The 24,478-nt window shown below is 42.0% G+C and overlaps 1 protein-coding gene and 1 pseudogene across 4 annotated transcripts in view; both read right to left on the bottom strand.

Moving 5' to 3' along the window:
• STIM1 (stromal interaction molecule 1) overlaps nucleotides 1-24,478 on the bottom strand; it is a 223,257-nt gene that overhangs the window by 101,576 nt on the left and 97,203 nt on the right. For all 4 annotated transcript variants that reach the window (XM_030794504.1, XM_012504152.2, XM_030794503.1 and 1 more), the window contains exon 2: nucleotides 13,858-13,988. In XM_030794504.1, the coding sequence (XP_030650364.1) occupies nucleotides 13,858-13,988 (131 nt within the window). The remainder of the gene's footprint in view (nucleotides 1-13,857; nucleotides 13,989-24,478) is intronic.
• On the bottom strand, nucleotides 19,963-20,843 carry LOC105738813 (annotated as a pseudogene).

Genomic DNA, 24,478 nt, shown 5'->3' with positions numbered 1-24,478 from the left:
TGAACCCAGGTTGGACTCCAAAGCTCATGCTTAGACTTTTAAAAAGTCAAAGTCCAAATAGTTTATTCTAAAGTTATTCTAAGAAACTCACAAAAGTTAGGACTGAATGTATGAGCTGGGCCAAATAACTTGAACTCGGCCTATAAACGAATGAGCCACTCCTGGTAGGTGAATTCTACAGCCACCCTATATGTACTTACAAGGAAGAATGGGAACAGGACATTTCTTTAGCCTAAGGAGCAGGTTTCACTTGAAAAATTATGTCATTAATGGTGTCAGCTATCTCTGTTCTGTCCAAAGGACCTGAGCAGACTTCAATCCGTGCTTTGCCTGAATTAAGAGCAGGGGGTCAGAATGCTCCATGAAGTAGGAGACAAGATGATGATTGCACCAGGATACAGGCAGAGAACTAGAAAGAAAAAAGGCAGAGAGGTGCCTCCAAACTGAAGTCAAAGAAGAATTACTATAGCAACAAAATGTATATACCAGAAACCAATGCTCAAGTAAATTTGCATATAGTAAATTTTTTTAAGAAAGGAGAAAGAGGCTGGACACGGTTGCTCACATCTGTAGTCCCAGCACTTTAGGAGGCCAAGGCGGGCGGATCACTTGAGGTCAGGAGTTTGAGACCAGCCTGACCAACATATGAAACCCCGTCTCTATTAAAAATACAAAAATTAGCCGGGCATGGTGGCATATGCCTGTAATCCCAACTACTCACGAGGCTGAGGCAGGAGAATCACTTGAATCCAGGAGGCGGAGATTGCAGTGAGCCAAGACTGCGCCACTGTACTCCAGCCTGGGCAACAAGAGGAAATTCCATCTAAAAAAAAAAAAGGAGAAAGAGGAGGAGGAGGAGGAGGAGAAAGAGAAAAAGCAGCAGCAGCAGCAGTAGCTCCAGGCTGTCAAAGCTGTGTGCAGGGAACACAAAGAAAAGTTATGTTCAGAATTGGGTCCAGGGACCAAAAGGAGAGCTCTGCTTCCCAGGTGCCAGTATGGCCTCTGGGAGTGATATAGCAGCCATGGGAATCAGAGAGAGGCCCTGAGCACAAGATGAATCAAGGAAAAATAAAACTAGAGCCACTTGGCTAGCTGTCTTTGACAACTCCTCACATGTAATGTCACACAGTAGGGGTCAAGAAATTGATTCAGGCCCCTGGTATATGGGCAAGAGGGAATTGCCACCATGGTTGTCCCACAGATTCTTTGACATCTTAACTTCCCCAGAAGCAGTACTAACTACAAAAAAGGAAAAGGAAGGAATAAAAAGAGAGAAAGAGGGAGAAATTCTCCAAAAGAGAATGTTCCAGGACTCTTCAGTCTGACATTCTCAAAAGTCATCTATACCTCCCCAGGAACTGAGGCAACCTCGCTGTCAGTTAGCTAACCAGGGATCTGCTTCCAGCAACCATGGTACTTCAGACTTCAAAGCACCACTGCATCTCTATCAAAGTTGGAGGTAGGGGAATGGAGATCGAGGCAGGGCACGGTGGCTTACACTTGTAATCCCAACACTTTGGGAGGCCAAGGCAGGCTGATTACTGGAGACCAGGAGTTCGAGACCAGCCTGGCCAACATAGAGAAACCCCTTCCTACTAAAAACACAAAAACATTTGCCAGGCGTGGTGGTGCATGCCTGTAGTCCCAGCTACTCGGGAGGCTGAGGCATGAGAATCACTTGACTCTAGGAGGTGTAGACTGCAGTGAGCAGAGATCACGCCACTGCACTCCAGCCTGGGTGACAGAGTGAGACTGTCTCAAAAAAAAAAAAAAAAATGGAGATAGAAATCAACATGACTTTCAAAGTGCTTTCTACAGGGCCCTAAGGATTGTTACGGGCTGGGCTACAGAAAGGCAAGCAAAAGGTGACCACCACTCCAACCAATGCAGTGACACTTTTTTAAAAAACATCTTTATTGAGATTTAATCACGTACTAATTGTAGTATAAAACCCAATAGTTTTTAGTATATTCACAGAAGTATACAACTATCACCACAATCTAATTTTAGAACATTATCATCAGCCTGAGGTACATCTGAGTTACAATAACCTCAAAAATGGTTAACTATGATCTAACTCCGTCTCTTTCCTTATTGGTTATACGGAAAAAAATTAATGTCTGTCTCAGAGATTTCTTGTAAGGATTATATGAGACAGCGTATGCAAGAGTACACAGCACAAGCCTAGCACATCATAGCAATGGTAGTACAAGTTAAAGAAGTAGAAATACTGCTACTATAAACTAGACCACAGGCTGGGTACTTGATATACATGATTTCATTTCATCTTTGCCATAATCTTTCAAGGTAGGAATTACTGACTAATTTGATGGTAAGGAAATGAAAGTTCACAGAGTTTAAGAAAATTTTCCAGGCTGGGTGCAGTGGCTCATGTTTACAATCCCAGGATTTTGGGAGGCTGAGGTGGGCAGAGATTGCTTGAGCCCAGGAGTTTTGAGACCACCCTGGGTAACATGGCGAAACCCTGTCTCTACAAAAAATACAGAAATTAACTGGGCATGGTGGTGTGCACCTGTAGTCCCAGCTACTCAGGAGGCTTTAGTGGGAAGATTGCTTGAACCCAGGAGTTTAAGGCTGCAGTAAGCTATGAGCATGCCACTGCACTCCAGGCTGGGGGACACAGCAAGACTCTATTTCAAAAAAAAAAGAAAGAAAAGAAAAGAAAAAAGAAACGAAAAGAAAAAGAGAGAGAGAGAGAGAGAAATTTTCCAAAGTCAAACAACTAATAATTGGCAAAAGTATACCTGAAACTATCATCTTTCTTGCTTTAAAAGTACATACTTTTGCTCTACTACATAGCCTTTGGGCATTCTCAGTGTTTTCCTTTTTTTATTCACTTGTGCTCCTACAGTATGTGTTATCCTCAAAGTCTCTCCTATCATTTTAAGTACAATAATCTTACCTCCATCCAGACTCTGCACATGATTCATAACATAGGGCAGAAGGGTAGGGAAGAAGGTCACAGAGGAGACCAGACATATAGGTCATATACTAACATGTCTAGAGCCCACACTGTAGCAACTCCAGAAAAACAACCCAACACTGACTTCAGCTTTTATCCTGACGGGGAACTCACAAGTCCAAAGCACTCTGTCCCCAGTACCATTGACCAGCCCACTCTGCACTCCTCCTCTGCACTAGAGAAACAATTTAAAGGGCATAAAACAATAAGATAGTATCTTTGTTTTCAAATTCAAAATTCAAAAAAAAGTCAACTCAGCACCCTTATGAGAAAGGTCCTGAACCAAACACAATGTTATGAGAAACAGCAATGAATAAAACCTAGTTCATGACCCCTAAAGGAACCCACAATCTGGTAGGACAGTTAAGCATGGACCCAATTACAATACAGAACAGAGCAACATGACAAACATAAGGTTCATGCCAAGTACTCTCAAACATGAGAAAGGATTACTTCCCACTGTAGGAGAACAAACAAGATTTCTTGGATTGGCCAGGAGTGGTGGCTCACGCCTATAATCTCAGCACTTTGGGAGCCAGAGGCGGATGGATCACAAGGTCTGGAGTTCAAGACCAGCTTGGCCAACATGAGGAAAGGGAGCCTGAGGCAGAAGAATCATTGGAACCCGGGAGGCAGAGGTTGCATGAGCCGAGATCACACCACTGCAGTCCAGCCTGGGCGACAGAACAAGACTCCATCTCCAAAAAAAAAAAAAAAAAAAATTTCTTGGATGAAGCAACATTTAATCTAGGCCAGTAGTTCTCAACAAGGGGCAGTTTGAAAACTGACAACTGACAATAGTAACTGGCAATATTTTTGATTGTCAAACTGGATTGCAAGGGCAGTTACATGAATCTATTAATAAATATGTATTAAAACTCATAGAACTATGCGCCAAAAAGTTAAATTTCATCATATGTTAATTTTTTTAAAGTTCCCAGCATAGTACCTGACACGTAATTCAAGCTCAGTGAATGCTCGCTACTTTCCCTTTTCTCTTTTCCTCTATATATCCAGGAAATCAACTAGCATCTGACAGTTGTATTTTTCTTAGATAGGGGTCTCACTATGTTGCCTAGGCTGGTGCTGAACTCCTGGGCTCAAGAAATCCTCCTGCCTCAGCCTCCCAAAGTTCTGGGATTACATGTGTGAGCCACCACGCCTAGCCTGACAGTTGTTTTTTTTTTGGAGATGGAGTCTCACTCTGTCACCCAGGATGGAGTGCAGTGGTACAGTCTTGGCTCACTGCAACCTCTACCTCCTGGGTTCAAGCGATTCTCCTGCATCAGCCTCCCTAGTAGCTGGAACTACAGGTGCGTACTGCCACACCCAGCTAATTTTTGTATTTTTAGTAGAGATGGGGTTTTGCCATGTTGGTCATGCTGGTCTTGAACTTCTGACCTCAGGTGATCTGCCCGCCTCCAGCTCCCAAAGTGCTGGGATTACAGGCATGAGCCACCACGCCTGGCCCCTGACAGCTGTATTTTAATGTTTGTCTGATGTATTTTGAGCCCCTTTAGGGAAAGAACTGCTCTTAGCTGGTTTGTCTCTCTTTTCCCCAGTGCCCAACAAAGTCTGTTATAGAATACGTGCTTAATCACTGTGTTGAATGACTGACCAATATTGCTATAGCAGAATGCTATCATTCTGCTATGGGAGTCTTAGCAAGGGTGTGATCACACATTTTAGGGGATAAGGATGAGTAGGTAGCAGTATGAATCCAGGAAGCTACAAGATCTACTTATGACTTCTGTTAGTGTCTGTGGTGTCTGGTATAGAAGTATAACACAGGGTTATGAGCTTATGCTCTGGAATCATGCAAACTCCATTCTGCCTCTTCCAGCTGTGGAAACTTGGGGAAGAAGTTACATAATCCCTTTCCACCTCAGTTTCTTCATTAGAAATTGGAGTAATAATAGTAGTAGGCCTTTCATGAAGTTGTTGCAAATATTAAATGAATAATGCATATAAAGCACTTAATACAATGCCTGGCACATAGAAGAGGCTCAATTAAAGTTTTTATGTTTATTATTGTTATCATCAGAAAGAACATATATTTTGATGCAAACAAGCCTGTATTCAAAACTTGGCTTTGCCACTTACTGGCTATACAACTTTAGGCAAATAACCTTACCTTTCTGAGCCTTGATTTTTTTTTAAGCTATTTGAGGAGGGATGTTGCAGGGATGTTGTGAGAAATTAATGTATGTAAAGCCCCTAGCACAATGCCTGGTACATGATAGGTGCTAAAGCCATGTTTTTTTTCTCCCTCAACATGAGGGTACAATAGTGAGGGCTGGCCTGTATAGCAAAATTCCAGATCAGCTCTATCACCATCCCGTGGCACCACAGCATTCAGCCATGGGAGCCACTCCCAGCAGTGTGCCTGACTTGACTAGGGCCAGGACACTGTAGGAGGTAGAGGTAGTTCTGTTTTTGCTTAAGTGGTTGATATTAAGAGGGAAGGCATGATAAAGCAGGATCACACATTTATAGGGACTACAACTTTTCTGGCAGCTCACCCAGCCTCCTACATATGCCTGTGTACTTTTTTTTTTTTTTTTGAGACGGAGTTTCACTCTTGTTGCCCAGGCTGGAGTGCAATGGCGCTATCTCGGCTCACTGCAACCTCCGCCTCCCAGGTTCAAGCGATTCTCCTGCCTCAGCCTCCTGAGTAGCTGGGATTACAGGCATGCACCACCACGCCCGGCTAATTTTGTATTTTTAGTAGAGATGGGGTTTCTCCATGTTGGTCAGGCTGGTTTCGAACTTCCGACCTCAGGTGATCCGCCCACCTCAGCCTCCCAAAGTGCTGGGATTACAGGCATGAGCCACCACGCCCGGTGCCTGTGTACTTTTAAAAAGGTCTGGCTTTTGGGCTGGGCACGGTGGCTCATGCCTGTAATCCCAGCACTTTGGGAGGCCGAGGCGGGCAGATCACTTGAGGTCAGGAGTTTGAGACCAGCCTAACCAACATGGTGAAATCCCGTCTCTACTAAAAATACACAAATTAATTGGGGTTGGTATCAGGTGCCTATAATCCCAGCTGCTCGGGAGGCTGAGGCATGAGAATCACCTGAACCCCAGGGAGGCGGAGGTTGCAGTGAGCTGGGATTGTGCCACTGTACTCCAGCTTGAGCGACAGAGTAGAAATGTCATGAGACCTGTTTAGAGTTTAGTAGGGGTAGAAATAGACTTGTTTTCTATGTTTTTCATTGTCCCACCCATTCTAACAGGCATGTGGTGATACCTTATTATGGTTTTAATTTGCATTTCCCTAACGGTTAATAATATTGAGTATCTTTTCATAGCTTATTAGCCATCCATATATCTACTTTGAAGTCTCTGTTCAAATCTTTTCCCATTTTTTATTAAGCGGCTTATTTTCTTCTTCTTCTTCTTCTTTCTTTTTTTTTTTTTTTTTTTTTTTTGAGGCAGAGTCTCACTTTGTGGCCCAATCTGGAATGCGGTGGCACAATCTCCACTCACTGCAACCTCCACCTCCCGGCTTTAGGCGATTCTCCTGCCTCAGCCTTCCCAGTAACTGGAATTACAGGCACGTGTCACCACACCAGCTAATTTTTTTGTATTTTTAGTACAGATAGGGTTTCGCCATGTTGGCCAAGCTGGTCTCAAACTCCTGACCTCAAGTGATCTGCCCACCTCAGCCTCCCAAAGTGTTGGGATTACAGGCATGAGCCACCACCACACCTGGCCTGGCTTATTTTCTATTGTCGAGTTTTGAGAATTCTTTATTTGTGTTGGGAATTTTAAACAGCACTTTTCTCACTTAATCCTGACAACAACCCTGCAATGGTAGGAATCATTAACTACCACTTTACCTTGAGAAAACCGAAGGAAAAGTCACTAGACTACTATAATCTGATCACAGTTCTGCCTAATTTCAAAGTTTTCTTATCACTTAATCACCTGTGCCATACAGATCACTAGAACGCAAGCTCCCTAAAAGCAGGGATCTTATCTGTTTTGTGAACTGTGGAATCCCTAGCCTTCTAATAGTGCCTGGCTTTAATACGTATTAAATAAGAATTTGTTTAATGATTGAATAAATGCCCTGATTTACCATGTAGGCTCCAGAAAAGAAAATAGCACTGCTCTCAAAAAGTCTGGTCCAGTCAAGGGGATGGTGGTCTTAGGAAGGCCCTTGTCTGCCCAACTCATACTGTTAAGGACAATCTAACAGTACCATCCCACTGCAACAAATCTTTTGCCCATGGAGCAAACCCCACCAGAGGTTTGAATAGAACACAGGTCATGAATTCTCATACTGCCAGCCTGGTAGAACTCCCTGCCAGCTCTGCAAGAAGGGCACCATCACCAATAGAGCCATCTTGCACATCTGAAGGGCCCAGAATACATAGCCTGTGCTATCCAGAAGAGAAGCAAGCAAAGATGGCACTTAACCAAACTAGCTGCCCCTACACAAATGATTATATATTTTTCTTTTCTTTTAAGAGACTCTTAAGTCTCTTTTAGGGTCTCTGTGCCAATATCTGGCTTTTTTTTTTTTTTTTGGTAGAGATAGAGTCTCCCTATGTTGTCCAGGCTGGTCTTGAACTCCTGGGCTCAAGCAATCCTCCTCCCTCAGCCTCCCAAGGTGCTCAGATTACAGCTGTGAGCCACCACAACTGGCCTGATTATATATTTTTCTATAACATGCCTACTGAGTCTCAGTTTGCCCTAAGTCTAATTTCACAGCAGAGTATATTCAGCAATTAGAAACGAGAATGGCTTTTTCTGCCTATAGATGCCGCTGAAAACATCATTAAAGTCTCTCTTCCCACTGCTATCGCGTCTAAGTCAGTCTCTTAAGAAGTCCCAACAGCTGTAGAAGTTCTTCATCAGAGAGTTGAGCTTTGAAATGACCAGTGAGGGTCCAATGAGCCATTCTGAGCAACAGGGAGCGCTCACAGACTGTGGTAATGAGAGATCCAAATACCAAGTGCTCCAGGGGCTTTGGGTTTGTCACATATGCCACTGTGGAGGAGGTGGATGCAGCCATGAATGCAAGGCTACATAAGGTGGATGGAAGAGCTGTATCAAGAGAAGATTCTCAAAGACCACGTGCCCACTTAACTATGAAAAGGATATTTGTTGGGGGCTTTAAAAAAGATACATTTTAAATTTCAAAAATATTTTTTTAAATTAGCTGGGTGTGGTGGCATGTGCCTATAGTCCCAGCTACTCAAGAGGCTGAGACAGGAAGATCATTTGAGCCTGGGAGGTAAAGGCTACAGTGAGCCATGCTCACACCACTGAACTCCAGCCTGGCCAACAGTGTGAGACTTTGTCTCAAAATAAATAAACAAATATTTTTAAAAGAAATACTGGCTGGGTGCAGTGGCTCATGCCTGTAATTCTAGCACTTTGGGAGGCCGAGGCAGAGGATCACTTGCCCAGGAGTTCAAGACCAGCCTGGGCAGCATGGCAAGACCTCGTCTCTACAAAAAATACAAAAATTAGCTAGGTGCAGTGGTGCGCGCCTGTAGTCCCAGCTACTCGGGAGGCTGAGATGGGAGGATCACTTGAGCCCAGGAGGTCCAGGCTGCAATGAGCTGTGTTCACACCACTGCACTCCAGCCTGGGCAACAGAGCAAGCCCTTGTCTCAAGAGAAAAAAAAAGAAATACCATACTGTGAATGGCCACAACTATGAAGTTAGGGATGCCATGTCAAAGAAAGAGATGGCTAGTGTTTCACCTAGCCAAAGAGGTCAAAGTGGTTCTGGAAACTCTGGTGATGGTCATGGAGGTGGTTTTGGTGAGAATGACAACTTTGGTCATGGAGGAGAAACTTCAGTGGTTGTGGTGACTTTGGTAGCAGCCATGGTGGTGGTGGATCTGGTAGCAACGGGGATGGCTATAATGGATATGGTAACAACAGTGGTTACAGAGGGGCAACCCTGGTTACGCTGAAGGAAGCAGAGGCTATGGAAGTGGAGGCAGGATTATGGAAATCAGGGCAGTGGCTACAGCAGGAGTGTCAGCTCTCACAGCTATAACAACGATGGAGGCAGAAGCAGCTTTGTTGGTGGCAGTGAAAGCAATTTTGGAGGCGGTGGAAGTTACAATAATTTTGGCAATTAAACAATCAGTCCTCAAATTTTGGATGCACGAAGGGAGGAAACTTCAGAGGCAGAAGCTCTGGATTCCATACTGGCCAAAACACAAAACCAAGGCAGCTATGGTGGTTCCAGTCAGTAGCTATGGCAGTGGCAGATTTTAATTACTGCCAGAAAAATGCTTAGCAGGAGAAGAGAGCCAGAGAAGTGACAAAGAAGCTGCAGGTTACAACAGATTTGTGAACTCAGCCAAGCACAGTGGTGGCAGGGCCTAGCTGCTACAAAGAAGACATGTTTTAGACAATATTAATGTGTATAGGCAAAAAAAAAAAAGTAGGACTGTATTTATGACTAATTGTATAACAGGTTATTTTAGTTTCTTTTCTGTGGAAAATGTAAAGCATGCCAACAAAGAGTTTTAGTGTAGATAATTTTTTTTACTCATGCTGTTAATTGCTAAATGTAATAGTTTGATCATGATGCTGAATAAATGTGTCTATAAAAAAAAGAAATGAGAATGAATCAAAGAAGAGATAAAACTATAAGAAGAAAACTATAAGAGGCAATCATAAGAATGTATATAGGAATCTAGGTACTGGGGTAATAGTGCAAGAGGCCCTGAAGACATGCTTTGATTCATACAAAGAAAAGTTAACACTCTAGTCACAATAATCTGTAGGAAGAAAGACTTACTTCAGAAATGGCTAAAATTTTAAAAGATCTGTAACTGGGGTTACAGTCCAGTTACACAAAAAAGTTACCAGTAGGAGGCTGAATACATGAGGCCTCAATAGAGCACCCCTTCAGACTTCTACTAAGGCTCTTGAGTAATCAGCAAGGCTTTTAGATGACTTACAAAAATCTCAGGTCCTTCATCAGAACCCAAGGAAATGAAGCTGAAGCAGGAGAACGAGGGGAAAATTAACCAGCCTTCCAACTTTGTCTACCTCATTCTAAAATTTACATAGTAGACCATTTGTCATCCATGCTGTCCCACAAAGAGTTTTTGTTTATGATTTATGACAGGTTTATGCTACTTCTACTTGAATATCTATATTTCCCATGTGGTTTTTATGTTTAATATTAGGAGAGTAGAGCCAGTTAACATTTAGGGAGTTATCTGTTTCCATCTTGAGGTGGCCAATATGGAAATGTGGAATTTTTATAAAGGTTATAAATGTTTGGCATAGTACTTTTGGTACATTGTGGCTTCACAAGGGCCAGTGTTAAAACTGCTTCATGTCTAAGCAAAGAAAACTGCCTACACCTTGGTTTGTCCTGGTAGGGAGTAAAAGGGATCATTGGTTCCAGTCACAGGTGTAGTAACTGTGGGTACTTTAAGGTTTGGAGCACTTAAACGGCTGTGGTAGAAACAGATATCCCATGGATATCACATGTTACATCTTGTATATCTATGGAATATTCAATCTCGCTGTGCACACCTTTGACTATGGCTGCAGAAGTGTTCCTTTAGACAAAGTTGTGACCCATTTTACTCTGGATAAGGGCAGAAACAGTTCACATTCCATTATTTGTAAAGTTACCTGCTGCTGGCTTTCATTATTTTTGCTACACTCATTTTATTTGTATTTAAATCTTTTAGACAACCTAAAAACAAATGTAAAAGTAAAGATGCAGTAAAAATGAATTGCTTGATATTCATTACTTCATGTATATCAAGCACAGCAGTAAAACAAAAAAAGAAAAACCCATGTATTTAACTTCTTTTTTTTTAGGTTTTTTGCTTTTGTGATTTTTTTTTTGATACTTGCCTAACATGCATGTGCTGTAAAAATAGTTAACAAGGAAATAACTTGAGATGATAGCTAGCTTTGTTTAACATCTTCTGAAATTTTCATGAACAATCCAAGCGTAATTGTTAAGAACACGTGAATTAAATTCATGTAAGTGGAATAAAAGTTTTATGAATGAAAAAAAAAAAACCCTTCAGGTCCTCGACGGCCAAAAGAACCAGGGTTTCTGGTACCCCACCATCCATTACACAATATTCTAAACCCTGAGATATCTACCCAACTTTCTAGTTAGATCCTGAACTCTTAAGGCTATCTTATACATGTTTGAAGTGACTTAGGCACACACATTTTGGTACTTTCTCTCTCAGGAAGGTAGCTTGTGATTGATCATGCAAACCTAGACCAGCAGGCCTCTCTAACCATGTGAGGCCTGAGATTGCAGGGAGAGCAGTGGAAACCAAGGCAAGGCAAAAACTATACTGAAAAAGAACAGCTCACCACTGGCACAGAGAAGAGCAGGGTAACAGCTTTTGTGTTATTTTGGAACGGTTTGTGCTGATGAGCTTTTTGTTGTGGTAACATTCCTCTAAAAAGAACATTTTATTCCTCCCCTCATTGACAAAGCAACTCAGCAGAATGTAACAAAAAAAAAAAAAAAAAGGACGAGGAGCAGATAACAAAGATATCCAAGAATTTATAGATCTTAGGTTACATCACCTTCTTCATCCATTCCCCAGTTTTGTGGCCAGGCCCTGGGACAGTCCATCAGGACGCCACTAGGCCTCATTCACCCCCAGGAACATGGCTGTATTCTCAGGTTAGACAAATAAAATTTTGATCCTTTACAGGTCAATGACACTTCTGGATGTAACCAAATTTCACATACTTATATCATGGTCGTTGTCTTTGCTCAAGAACCTACAGTTGCCTGGTTCAACAAGTATACTTATCTCAGCCTGGGCCCCACTTTCCTTTCCAACTTTTTGTTCTGTGGTTTTCTACCACAGTCCCTGTCTAACCAAACCAACCCACTATATTTCTTACTACCTCTACAGCTTTGCCCACACTGATTCTCCACTACTCAGTAAGCCCAACCCTTTCCATTCTATCCACATTTTACTTTTTCTCCAGGAAATCTATTTTTCTCTTCCTTTAAATTCCTTAAACATTATCTGGTTCATCCTTACAGACAAATCCCCTCTGTTGACCAATCAGTGAATTTTGTATTTTGTTTTGTGTTTTGTTTTGTTTTAGAGACAAGGTCTTGCTCTGTTGCCCAGGCTGGAGTGCAATGGCATGATCATAGTGCACCACAGCCTCGACCTCCTAGGTTCAAGTGATCCCCCCAGCCTCAGCCTCCAGAGTAGCTGAGACTACACGTGTATGCCACCACGCCCAGCCAATTTTTTTTTTTTTTAGAGACAGGGTCTCACTGTGTTGTCCAGGCTAGTCTCAAATTCTTGGCCTCAAGCTATCCTCCTGCCTTGGCCTCCCAAAGTGCTGGGATTACAGGCATGGGCCACCACACCCAGATTCAGTGGAGTTCTGTATGCTACTTGCCTATCTTCAGTGATAGGGAGTTCACTGTCTACCAAGGAAGCCTCTTCTATGACAAGATAGCTCTCACCGTTAGTCAATTCATTATTCTAAAAGAAAATGCCTACTTTTTACTTTCCCCACTTTACTTTGGACCTGGTTCTGCTCTTAGAATAGGAGAAACAATATAGCAGTACTTAAGAGCATGGGCTTTGAAACCAGATCTGCACTGATATTCACTGTGTCCCTGAAGAAAATGCTTAACCTTTCCAAGGCTCCATACCCTAGTAATAATACCAACTTCATAAATCTGTTGAAGTTAAAAGAGTAACTATGCAAAAAGCTTAACACTGTGACTGGCATAAGGTAAGAGTTTAATCAATGAGAGCTAGTATCATGGTTTTCACTTTACTATCATCATTACTTAAGTCTGATTTATTTACTTCTTATGTATTTAAAGATAGAAATTATATTACCTGAGTCTCCTCTTCTCCAGGCTAAAGTCTCTTCACTAGACCTTAAGTTATATAAAGACAGACTGTATCTGTTTTATTTACAGTCCCATCTCCACACCTAGCACAGTGCATGGTACATAGATGCTTAATAAACAAAATTGTGTTGAATGCTCTTTGTTTCATACTTTCCAAACTCTTCATCACTCATGTCACTCCTCTCTGTATAGGCCCTCACTGTTCCAAATCCTTCTGACAATGTGGGATCCAAAATTGAACTCAAAACTCAAAGGTAGGCTGGCAGGAAAGAGAGAGTGGGGTTATCTCCCCCATTGTGATATAACTACATCACTATTGAAGATTTGGCATAACTTGATAGCTTCACCAAACTACTGGTATATGTTGAGCTTTAAATGAAAAAACTTTTAAATCTTTTCACACATAATGACCTTATACTCTGGGATCTGCTGAGCCACAGGTACAATAATGCCAAAAGATGAAACAACAACAGAGCTTTTTTCCATTTAGAGACTCCTCTCTTACTATCTAGACCACTCAACTGGCTCCCAAAAACTTCAGCCTGGAATTCAGAATGATCTTTCTAAAACAATTTGTTTCTTCTTCCCAAATAAACTCCCAGAGGGCAGGATCTGGGTGTCTTATCTTCTATCCCTCATGCCAACACAGGGCTGAGAACAGACTGATGCCCTCCATCTATAGCAGGATTGCGAGAGGGATCCAAGGAAACCATAGAGACCAGCCTCAGGATCTCTCTCCCTCCCAAACAACACAGCTTAGTCAGTGTTATACAACTAGCCAGTAGGCAGGGGGCAGCCAGCCCAGGCACAGACACAGGCATAAAGCCTACACTCTGACAGGCTGACTCCTGGAGGGCTGCTCTTCTGGGAGCCACCTTCCCTGATTGGGATGAGTTCCTAAAGAACAAGCCAGCAGAGAACATCTCTCCACAGGGAAGAGCCTGTCTAAGCAGCTTTCAAAGACTAATTCACACAGGAAGAAAAGAGAGCCATAGCAGGATGAGAGAGCTCACCTCATCACTTTCTTCCACATCCACATCACCATTGGCATCATCATCCATCAGTTTGTGGATGTTACGGACTGCCTCGAAGCTGAGTTTCTCATCCTCACTGTGACACAGGGGCTTGTCAATTCGGCAAAACTCTGTGTAAGAAAAGCAAGAGACAAGATTACTCAGAGCTGCCACCCAGAACCTATCACCCACCTGTGTCAGTATCCTTAGCTTCTAGCATCTGACTCCTCATGTAGGCACTTAACTGGCTACTTGTACAGTGACAGAGGTGTTTCATCTAGACTTTAACTGTCTCCCCAAGAAAATGCTGAGCTCCCCCACAAGCACAATGCTTTATCACCCGAATAGTCTCTTGGCAGGGAAGTCTTGCATAGGACTGGGAATATACTGGGATCTAGACAAGAACGTGAATCAGTAACACACAAATGAGAGAAAACATAAATAGCCAATGAACACAGGAAAAAATTTGGCTTCATTATTAATCAAAGAAATACACATTCAATTGAGCTATTAATTTTAATCAGCCAAATACACAAATGTAAATCAATATAATCTTTCTGGAAACAGAACAACAGCCAATTAGTCCCAGTGCCCAAATAATGTGTAATTTTCCTTTTTGTTCATTTTGTCAGTGCTGATACATATAAAGTCAGCCATTGACTGGGGAAACCTCTCACATCTCATGCCTTCCCACAGACAGTTATATCAGGCAAATATTTTTTAGATATCTGAAGGTCCTGAGCTCATCTGATACAACACCTTAGGTGGTCTGGGATACAGTTTCTTCTGCCTACCATTACATGTCCATGCAGCAGTAAAACCAGCACAAGACCCTAGGCCACCTTAGTTCTTTCTGTGACACCTAGTCCTCTCTTACAAGCCTGGAAAACACCTAGTCTGAATGATGCACACAATAGAAGGAGCCTGAAATCTAGGCTTAGCTATACCATGTGATCTAGGGAGGTCATTTCTCTTCTACAGGCCCCAAGGTCACTATTTGAAAAAGGTATTTTGACTGAAGTTTCTAGTATTTCTTCCAATTCCTAGATGCTAAAATTCCTCTTTCCTTTTGACTTGGATCTTGACAACTACTTCCTTGGCAAAATACTCTTCAGATGACCCTCAAAGAAGATAGATCTTGACTTCCTAGGCAATAGAAGAAGCTGTCACAGGACAGAAAGTAAGGACAGGGTGAAGAGGCTGTGGTTGTGATGCCTTTTAGAAGGCACTAATCAAAGGCCTAAAATACCCTAATCCGTTTAATCATCTACTTGTCTGCCAGCCAAAGACAGTGATAAGACCAGACAGGTCACCTCTCTACCTCTTGCTAGTTATTCAAATCCTTTTCAAAATAAGGGAGGAGTATAAATATTAAATTTTAAAGTGTTCCAGATGTGATTCAATAGAAGTATGTTGAACACTGAAGCTCACCAATGTTAAGTGATGTGCCAAAGTCAAAGGCAGCTAAAGAGCCACAGTGAGAGCCCAAGTCTGCTGACTTCCAGGCCAGCACTTCAAAATTCCATTTTCACCACTGCCTTTTTGCTAGGGTGACCAGATAGCTGGCCTTGGGTTGCTTTCATCTTTTAGAAGCCACAGGTGATAACATGGGCAAGAAGAACATTGAAGAAATGGGTTTTTTTTTTTTATTTTTTTGTTTGTTTGTTTGTTTTTTGAGACAGAGTCTCACCCTGTTGCCCAGGCTTGAGTGCAGTGGCATGATCTCTGCTCACTGCAACCTTCACTCCCTGGGCTCAAGCAATTCTCCTGCCTCAGCCTCCCGAGTAGCTGGGATTACAGGCATGCGCCACCACGCCCGGCTAATTTTTTGTATTTTTAGTAGAGACAGGGTTTCACCATGTTGGCCAGGCTGGTCTCGAAGTCCTGACCTCAAGTGATCCGCCCACCTCGGCCTCCCAAAGTGCTGGGATTAGAGGCATGGGCCACCACGCCCAGCCTGCAATGGTTTGATAAAAGAAAAAAAGTATGATGAACAGTATGCATACAAAAAGAAATGCCTCTGCATAAACTTATTTCTCTCTGCATTTGTTCTGCTAAATTGGGGAGTGAGATGAAGGGGTAGTGGGAACTTAGGGAGAGAGCAGAATGCATCCAAAGATGAAGGCATTGTTTCTCTACTATCCCACCAACAAAAACATATATAATTGCATATTAGAGCTTTTTGATCAGCCCATGATATGCCCATTTAAACATTTATTGAATGTTCTTCATATATCAGGCCCTATGATCAGCATGGGGCATAAAAACATGAATCATATCTCATTTTTCTCTCAGAAGGCTAATTACAAAAGTGGGAGAGACAAGCAATTAAAACACCATGTGCTAAGTGCCATGATAGAAACGATCATAATTATCAGCAAATTTTTCTGTAAACGGCCAGATAGTAAACAACTTAGGATTTGTCAGCCATATAGTCTCTGTTGCACAACTTAACTCTGCCATTGTAGCACAAAAGCATCCATAGACAAAATATAAGTGAATGAGCTTGAATGTGTTCTAATAAAACTTTATTTATAAAAGCAGGCAGTAAACTGGATTTGGCCCACAGGCCATAGTTTGTTGAACCCTGTTCTAGAACATCATTAGGTAGCATACCTAAATCATATTGGATTGACCTAAAAGAAAGAAATCCAAGGCTGGGTGTGGTGGCTCACACCTGTAATCCCAGCACTTTGGGAGGCTGAGGTGGGAGTTCCCTTGAGCCCAGGAGTTAAAGAATAGCCTGGGCAACATGGTGAAACCCTGTCTTTACAAAAATTTAAAAAATTAGCCAGGCATGATGGCACACACCTGTGGTCCCAGCTACTCAGGAGGCTGAGGTAGGAGGATCGCTTGAGCCCACGAGGTTGAGGCTGCAGTGATCCATGTTTGTGCCACTGAACTACAGCCTGGGCAACAGAGCGAGACACTGTCTCAAAAAAAAAAAAAAAAAAAGAATTAAAGAAAGAAATCCAATCTTTTCATTAGCCTGTATCCACACATATCCTATGTAAAGCAAAACTTCTAATAGGCTTTTCAAAATAATGGAAATAGTTTACCAAGCTCTAGGGTTTGGGGCCTCCAGGCTGCACCACTGGCCTGAGGTCAATTAACCAGCACCTTTCCCAAAAGCCTACAAGATCCAAGAAGTTTGGGCTTCAAATACCCAGCCTCTGGTTTGTAACCTAATCAGACAGACAGGTGATCTTTGCTGCTAGCATCAGCTGACATAGAGAAGGATTAAAGGGATTGAGGGTTAGGGAGTACAAAAGCTTGATTCCCCTATGGCAGTTGAATCCTGTACAGAAAAACCATATCAGCCAAAACTCACAAATAACTCCTTCAACCAAGCATGTCCTAAGCTGTCTCTCTGTTCTTCCTGAGACCTTTCCTACCTTCTCTTATGCATTTCAATCTGGCAAGGTTTCCCACAACCATCTGGAAATACCTTCAAAGAGCCATCCATTTAGCAACACGTAACTACGGTGAAAAAGCCTGAACTTAGAGTCAGAACACTATCAAAATCCCATCTTCACCAATTACAAACCATAAGATATTGGACAAGTTAATTTATTTGAGCCTCCAATTTCTCATTTGCAAAATAAGGATAATGATCTGCTGCACAGACTTTTTAAAAATAAAATCACATTTGTTAAAACATCCAGCATAGGGCCTGGTGTAGGCTGACATTTAATACATTTGTAGTATCCTTCTTTACCCCTAGAGCAGCAAGTAAACAGTTCCCATCTTCTTTTAACTTCGGCCACTTTCCCTGTCTATGAAGAATCAAATATAGGAGGTATAATCCAATCAACCTGACCAGTCATATGTTCCAGGTGAGTGGGAAAGTGGCTCTTTGCAAGACTCTGACAGCAGCCTGTACTCCCACAACATTTATATGCTATCACTGGTAACATTCAACATACTGGGTTTAATGTGTCTTCCCCACCAGACTGTGATCTCCATAAGAGATCGTACCATGTCCCCAACAGCAACAAAAAGCCAGGTTCTTGATAAGATGCTCAGTAAATGTTTTTTAAAAATGAATACCTAAATATTAACTCTACAATTATGTGTAGGATTTCTCTAGAGAAAAAAGAGAAGAGTTCTAGGCAAAGAAAATAGCATAGGCATATGTTTTTAAACTTTTTGGTCTCAGGACCCTTTTAGATGCATAACATCTTTTAATTACAAAGAACTGTTTAATATTTACCATATTAGAAAGTAAAACAGATGCAGCCATAAAAAAGAACGAGATCATGTCCTTTGCAGGTACATGAATGGAGATGCAGGCCATTATCCTTAGCAAACGAACACAGGAACAGAAAACCAAATACCACATGTTCTCACTTCTAAGTAGGAGCTAAATTATAAGAACACATGGACACACAGAGGGAAACAACACATGCTGGGGCCTTTCGGAGGATGGAGGGTGAGAGGAGGAAGAGGATGAGGAAAAATAACTAATGGGTACTAGGATTAATACCTGGGTGATGAAATAATCTGTGCAACAAACCCCATGTCAGAAGCTTAGTTATGTAGCAAACCTACACTTGTATCCCTAAACTCAAAATAAAAGTTAAAATTTAATTACCTATATTGCGTTAATGAATATTTAGCAACATAAAACTTTTGCAAACTGCCTCAGTAAGATTTTTCTAGATTGATAATATGTTTCATAAGGTATAGATCAGAGCATTTCAAATAAAATTTCCACAAAATTTTGAATTAAAAAAGGAAAGTAAAACACAAATTTTTATATTTAGTTATTAATTCATTTTATTTCTTCTTTTTTTTTTTTGAGACGGAGTCTCGCTGTCACCCAGGCTGGAGTGCAGTGGCGCAATCTCGGCTCACTGCAGGCTCCGCCCCCCGGGGTTCACACCATTCTCCTGCCTCAGCCTCCTGAGTAGCTGGGATTACAGGCGCCCGCCACCTCGCCCGGCTAATTTTTTGTATTTTTAGTAGAGATGGGGTTTCACTGTGTTAGCCAGGATGGTCTCGATCTCCTGACCTCGTGATCCGCCCACTTTGGCCTCCCAAAGTGCTGGGATTACAGGAGTGAGCCACCGCGCCCGGCTTATTTCTTCTTAATAATCAAAACAGATTAACACTAAATGAGTAACACTAAACTCACTGTAGAACAGATAAGCCAAAAGAACAAACAATTGTTAAAGTCTTTGTATACATACTCCCAGAGCAAGACTTTTCTAAAAAGTCAATAAACAACAGATGTTGGTGAGGATGCAGAGAAAAGGGAATACTCAAACACTGTTAGGGGAATGCACCAGTACAACCTCTATGAAAAACAGTATGGAGATTTCCCAAAGAACCAAAATTAGGCAGCTAGCCAAAGGATAAGAAAGGATAAGAAATCATTATATAAAGAGATAGCTACCACTCATGTCTGTTGCGGCACTATTCACAATAGCAAGACATAGAATCAACTTTAGTGTCCATCAATGGATGACTGCATAAAGAAAATATTATTTTTATACACACACACACACACACACACACACAATACTACTCAGCCATAAAGGAAGAATGAAATCATGTCTTTTGCAGCAACGTGGTTGGAACTGGAGGACGCTATCTGAAGTGAAACAACTGAGAAACAGAAAATCAAACACCACATATTCCCACCTATAAGTAGAAGCCAAACAATGTGTATAGGGGGACATGGAGAGTCCCTGGAGGCAGTGGAGACTTTGAAAAGTTGCTGGGGGTCGGGGAGGATGGTAAGGGATAAGAAACTACCTTTTGGGTACTTTGGGTGATGGATACACTAGGTACACTAAAAGCCCAGGCTTCACCAATACACAATATATCCATGTAACAAAACTGCATTTGTACTCCCTAAATCTATAAAAATAAAATATAAGACACTTTTCTAAAAGAACTTTTACAGACACCTAGTTTAAGTAACCACAGTTTAGTTAACTAGGTAGTTTCAATATACTCCTAATTATTACAATTCATGCTAATAGCAAAAATGTAGATGATACATAGAGTTAAAAGTGCATTTCCCCCTCTAAATGTTAGGTCATGATACCAGTATGAAGGCTTCCAAAGGACAATTTTCTCCTATGCTTTATCCTAAATTCAATCTTTTTCTATCAGCTCCTTTGCTTAGAAATACAGGTATTTGGCCGGGCGCAGTGGCTCACGACTGTAATCCCAGCATCTTAGGAGGCCAAGGCGGGCGGATCACAAGGTCAGGAGTTCAAAACCAGCATGACCAACATGGAGAAACCCCATCTCTACTAAAAAATACAAAAATTAGCCAGGCATGGTGGGGCACACCTGTAATCCCAGCTACTCAGGAGACTGAGGCAGGATAATCGCTTGAACCTGGGAGGCGGAGGTTGCAGTGAGCGGAGATCGTGCCGTTGCACTCCAGCCTGGGTGACAGAGCAAGACTCTGTCTCAAAAAAAAAAAAAAAAAAAAAAAAAAAAATATATATATATATATATATATATACTCATCACATTGTCCTTTGATATCCCATTTTGGAAATTCAATGCTTCTCATTTGGCCTTGTCTTTTAAATCTAGCATTCCTGGACACTCAATATTAATGTCCCCAGTTACAGCTTGTTTCTAAAGCCCATAGAGTTGTTTCAGTTCTTCCTCATCTGGTCTTGTTTTCAGCTTCCTCACATCTTCTGCAACACTGTCAAAATCAGCCTGCAGGGCCAGGTACAGTGGCTCACTACCTATAATCCCAGCACTTTGGGAGGCCGAGGCATTGCTTGAGCCCAGGAGTTCAAAATCTGTCTGGGCAACATAGTGAGACCCCATCTCTATAAAAGCCGAGCATGGTGGTGCATTCCTGTAGTCCCAGCTACTCAGGAGGCTGAAGTAGGAGGATCACTTGAGTGCAGGATGTTGAGGCTGCAATGAGCTGTGATTGCACCACTGCACTACAGCATGGGCAACAGTGAGACCCTGTCTCCAAAAAAAAAATCACCTTTCAGGGACATTGTGACGACAGCCAGGCTGCTACTGCTCTCCAGGCTCTCATTAATTTATTTTAGAACAATAATAAATCTCTTACATATTAATGTAAATAATATTTTTATGGAAAATAATTGTTTTCTGAAAAAATCTCGAGAAGGGTAGAATTGTTGTACATTTTTGCAAATCTTTTAAATGTCTGGCTTAATAGAAGACAGATAGAATCTTATAGCTACATTCAACCTATTGTGATGTGTTGTTTTGACTGAAGATCAAAACATAGATATGAAGTTGGAAAAGACAGGAATATTTTACTAGTCATACTATTGTGGATACCTTATACGAGACTATACCCAAACTCAACAAGCTGTAGGTTTCTTAAAGGTTAGTTGCAATGTGAAATCCCAAACTATATGAATAAACTTTTTGTACCCTCTAACATTAAAATCCATTGGTCTATCTTACACTTTGGATCCTTTATACATGCATGACTTTGTAACATGATGCACTTGTCATTTGGAAACTATTGGTTAGGAGTTAGTGCAGAGCTTCCAAATGTTGACACTTTCATTTATACAATATCAAAATAGTCACAATTATTAATATCACCACTGAGTTCATCAGAAAAGCTTTTAATCCAGGAAAACTGTCAATTTCACAGTGACAAATACAAGTTTTCTAAAATCCAGTTTTCACTTAAAAGCTGGAATTTTATCATTGGCAACAAATACTACCAGTTGTTTTCCTTAAAGCAGAAGACCCGTTTCATTTATTTACAAGAAAATGTCTGCCAAATACTGAATAACCATAGTTATCTATCAAGTATTCTTTCAAGTAATGATAGTGCCGCCTGAAAAAAAAGAGGTATGTCAGCTTACAACTCAATTGCACAAGTGCTTTCCTTGAGATAACCATCAAACTTCCATATGCAGCAGAAATGCTTTATGCATACTTATATTTCATCACACAGAATACTAAAAGGTGTGAACTCATGGGATGCAATTCAATAAAATTAATGATTTCTACTTCTTTGTTGAAAACTTTTATTTTTTTTAACTGACAGTGTGTGGAGGTGAGGAATACAGTCATTACTAGCAGTTCAGTGCCACTGCTTTGATTTGTGTTAAGGTGCCAGCAGTTTTACCTACCACTGTTTTTGCAACATCAATACAAAGGTATACATAGTTTTTTTAAGGCAAATAATATAATATTATGAAATGGCTTTGATCTTCTGGATGTCCTGAAAAGGCCTTGCTGCCACCCGCCATGGTCTGAAGACCACACTTTGATAGCTATTGGCAGACAAAACCACAAAGTCCTTTCCCTCCTGTCCAAATCTCCTCACCTTTCTCCAGGCAGAGCTAATCATTCACTGTTCACTGTTCTATGCTCCAAAGCACTTTGTGCATAGCTCTGTTATATTATTTCTCATGTTATGAGTTGTTCACATACCACATCCAAGTGGTAAGAACCAAGCTTGACTCACTCTATCCCCCAGGGCCCATTATAATATTACCACTAACATCTACCCTGTCAAGTATGAAATCAGTATGTGCTGGCTAAATGAATGAATGAATGAAGAGTGTGTGAATTAATTAATTAAAAAACAGTTATCTCCTGAAAAGTCAAGGGAATTCTTGAATACAACCCACCAATTCCCACCACCAATATCCACTGTCCATCTAATGCTTTGACTTTCCCAACCACTTTCTGTTTCTCGTCACTAAACAGTAATTCATCCCTATAGGACGAATTGGAAATTGCCAAGTTTTACCAGCGGGGGCCCCATCAGTAAGAAGAATTTCTCCCACTTCACCTCTTATTCCTCAGCCAGGACTAGCAAATTCTGCAGCTACTCTTGATGGGATTAGAATCCACCCTCACTCTTGGAAAGGGATCAAAAGACTAAGACTTGAGACCACTAGCCTTGGGAAGATTTTCAAAATTGGCCAAGGACCATGAAGTTCAAGAGATAAAATAGCATGGGGCTTAGAATGGGGATGAGGTGAGGGAGGAGTAAGGGATGGACGCTCTGGCCAGAAATGTAAAGTCTTTTTTTTTTTTTTTCGACAGAGTTTTGCTCTTGTCACCCAGGCCCAGGCTGGAGTGCAATAGCTTGATCTCAACTCACTGCAACCTCTGCCTCCCGGGTTCAAGCGATTCTCCTGCCTCAGCCTCCACTGCCACGCCTGGCTAATTTTTGTATTTTTAGTAGAGACAGGGTTTCACCATGTTGGCCAGGCTGGTCTCAAACTCCTGACCTGAGGTGATCCACCCGCCTCAGTCTCCCAAAGTGCTGGAATTACAGGTGTGAGCCACCGTGCCTGACTATGGAAATGTGAAGTCTTAAAAAATGAACAGGTTTGAGACCTGGAGTTATCCAAGAAAGGTCCCCAGTGAAATACAACATCTCAGCTGAGGCACACAGCAGGCCTAGCCACAGAAAGAGGAGTCATACCCCTAGGCTAGGCAAAACTCAGCCTATCTGACAGACATTCCTGCACCTGTTAGAACCACTCGTCCTCATATCCAAGAAGAAGACCAGCTCTTCTCAGCAGGGGGCAGGAATTCAAAAGATCTTTTCTTCTGGATAAAACTGGCACTGGTTTCAGCTGCCCAAGCAACACTAACACAAATCACTAAGATTTTAAGCTCTAACTTCCTTTTTCTTTTTGAGAGGGGGGTCTTGTTATGTTGCCCAGGCTGGTTTCAAACTCCTGGCTCAAGCAATCCTCCTGCCTCAGCCTCCCAAATAGCTAGGATTACAGGCTTTTACCACTGCACCCAGCTTCTAAGCTCTGAATTTTGACCAAGCTCACTTCTCTCCCTGAGGTCGCTCATCAAAAATTAATCAGCTGGGAGCAGGGGCTCAAGCCTGTAATTCCAGCATCTTGGGAGGCGGAGATGGGCGGATCATGAGGTCAAGAGATCGAAACTATCCTGGCCAACATGGTGATACTCTGTCTCTACTAAAAATACAAAAATTAGCTGGGCATGGTGGCACATGCCTATAGTCCCAGCTACTTGGAAGGCTGAGGCAGGAGAATCGCTTGAACCCAGGAGGTGGAGGTTGCAGTGAGTCAAGACTGCGCCACTGCACTCCAGCCTGGCGACAGAGTGGCCAATCCATTGGCCAGCCTTGGTGGCTCATGCCTGTAATTTCAGCACTTTGGGGGCCAAGGTAGGAAGATCACATGAGGCCAAGAGTTCAAAATCAGCCTGGTCCACATAGTGAGATCTCATCTCTACAAAGGAAGAAAAAAAATTTTTTAATTAGCCCAGTGTGCTAGTGTGCACCTGTAGTCCCAGCCACTTGGGAGGCTGAAATGGAGGACTGCTCGAGTCCAGGAGTTTCAGACTGTGTCAGCCATGATCATGACACTGCACTCCAGCCTTGGTGACAAAGCAAGACCCTGTCTCAGCATTAATAATAATAATAGGCCAGGTGCAGTGGCTCACCCTTGTAATCTCAGCACTTTGGGAGGCTGAGGCAGGCGGATCACAAGGTCAGGAGTTTGAGACCAGCCTGGCCAACATGGTGAAACCCCATCTCTACTAAAAATACAAAAAAATTAGCCAGGCATGGTGGCGGGTGCCTGTAATCCCAACTACTCAGGAGGCTGAGGCAGGAGAACCGCTTGAACCCGGAAGGCAGAGGCTG

The sequence above is a fragment of the Nomascus leucogenys genome, chromosome 15 (assembly GCF_006542625.1).
Source record: "Nomascus leucogenys isolate Asia chromosome 15, Asia_NLE_v1, whole genome shotgun sequence".
In the NCBI taxonomy this organism is placed as follows: Eukaryota; Metazoa; Chordata; class Mammalia; order Primates; family Hylobatidae; genus Nomascus; species Nomascus leucogenys.
Note: the sequence above shows the minus strand (reverse complement) of the source record. Positions and strands in the feature narration are given on the sequence as shown.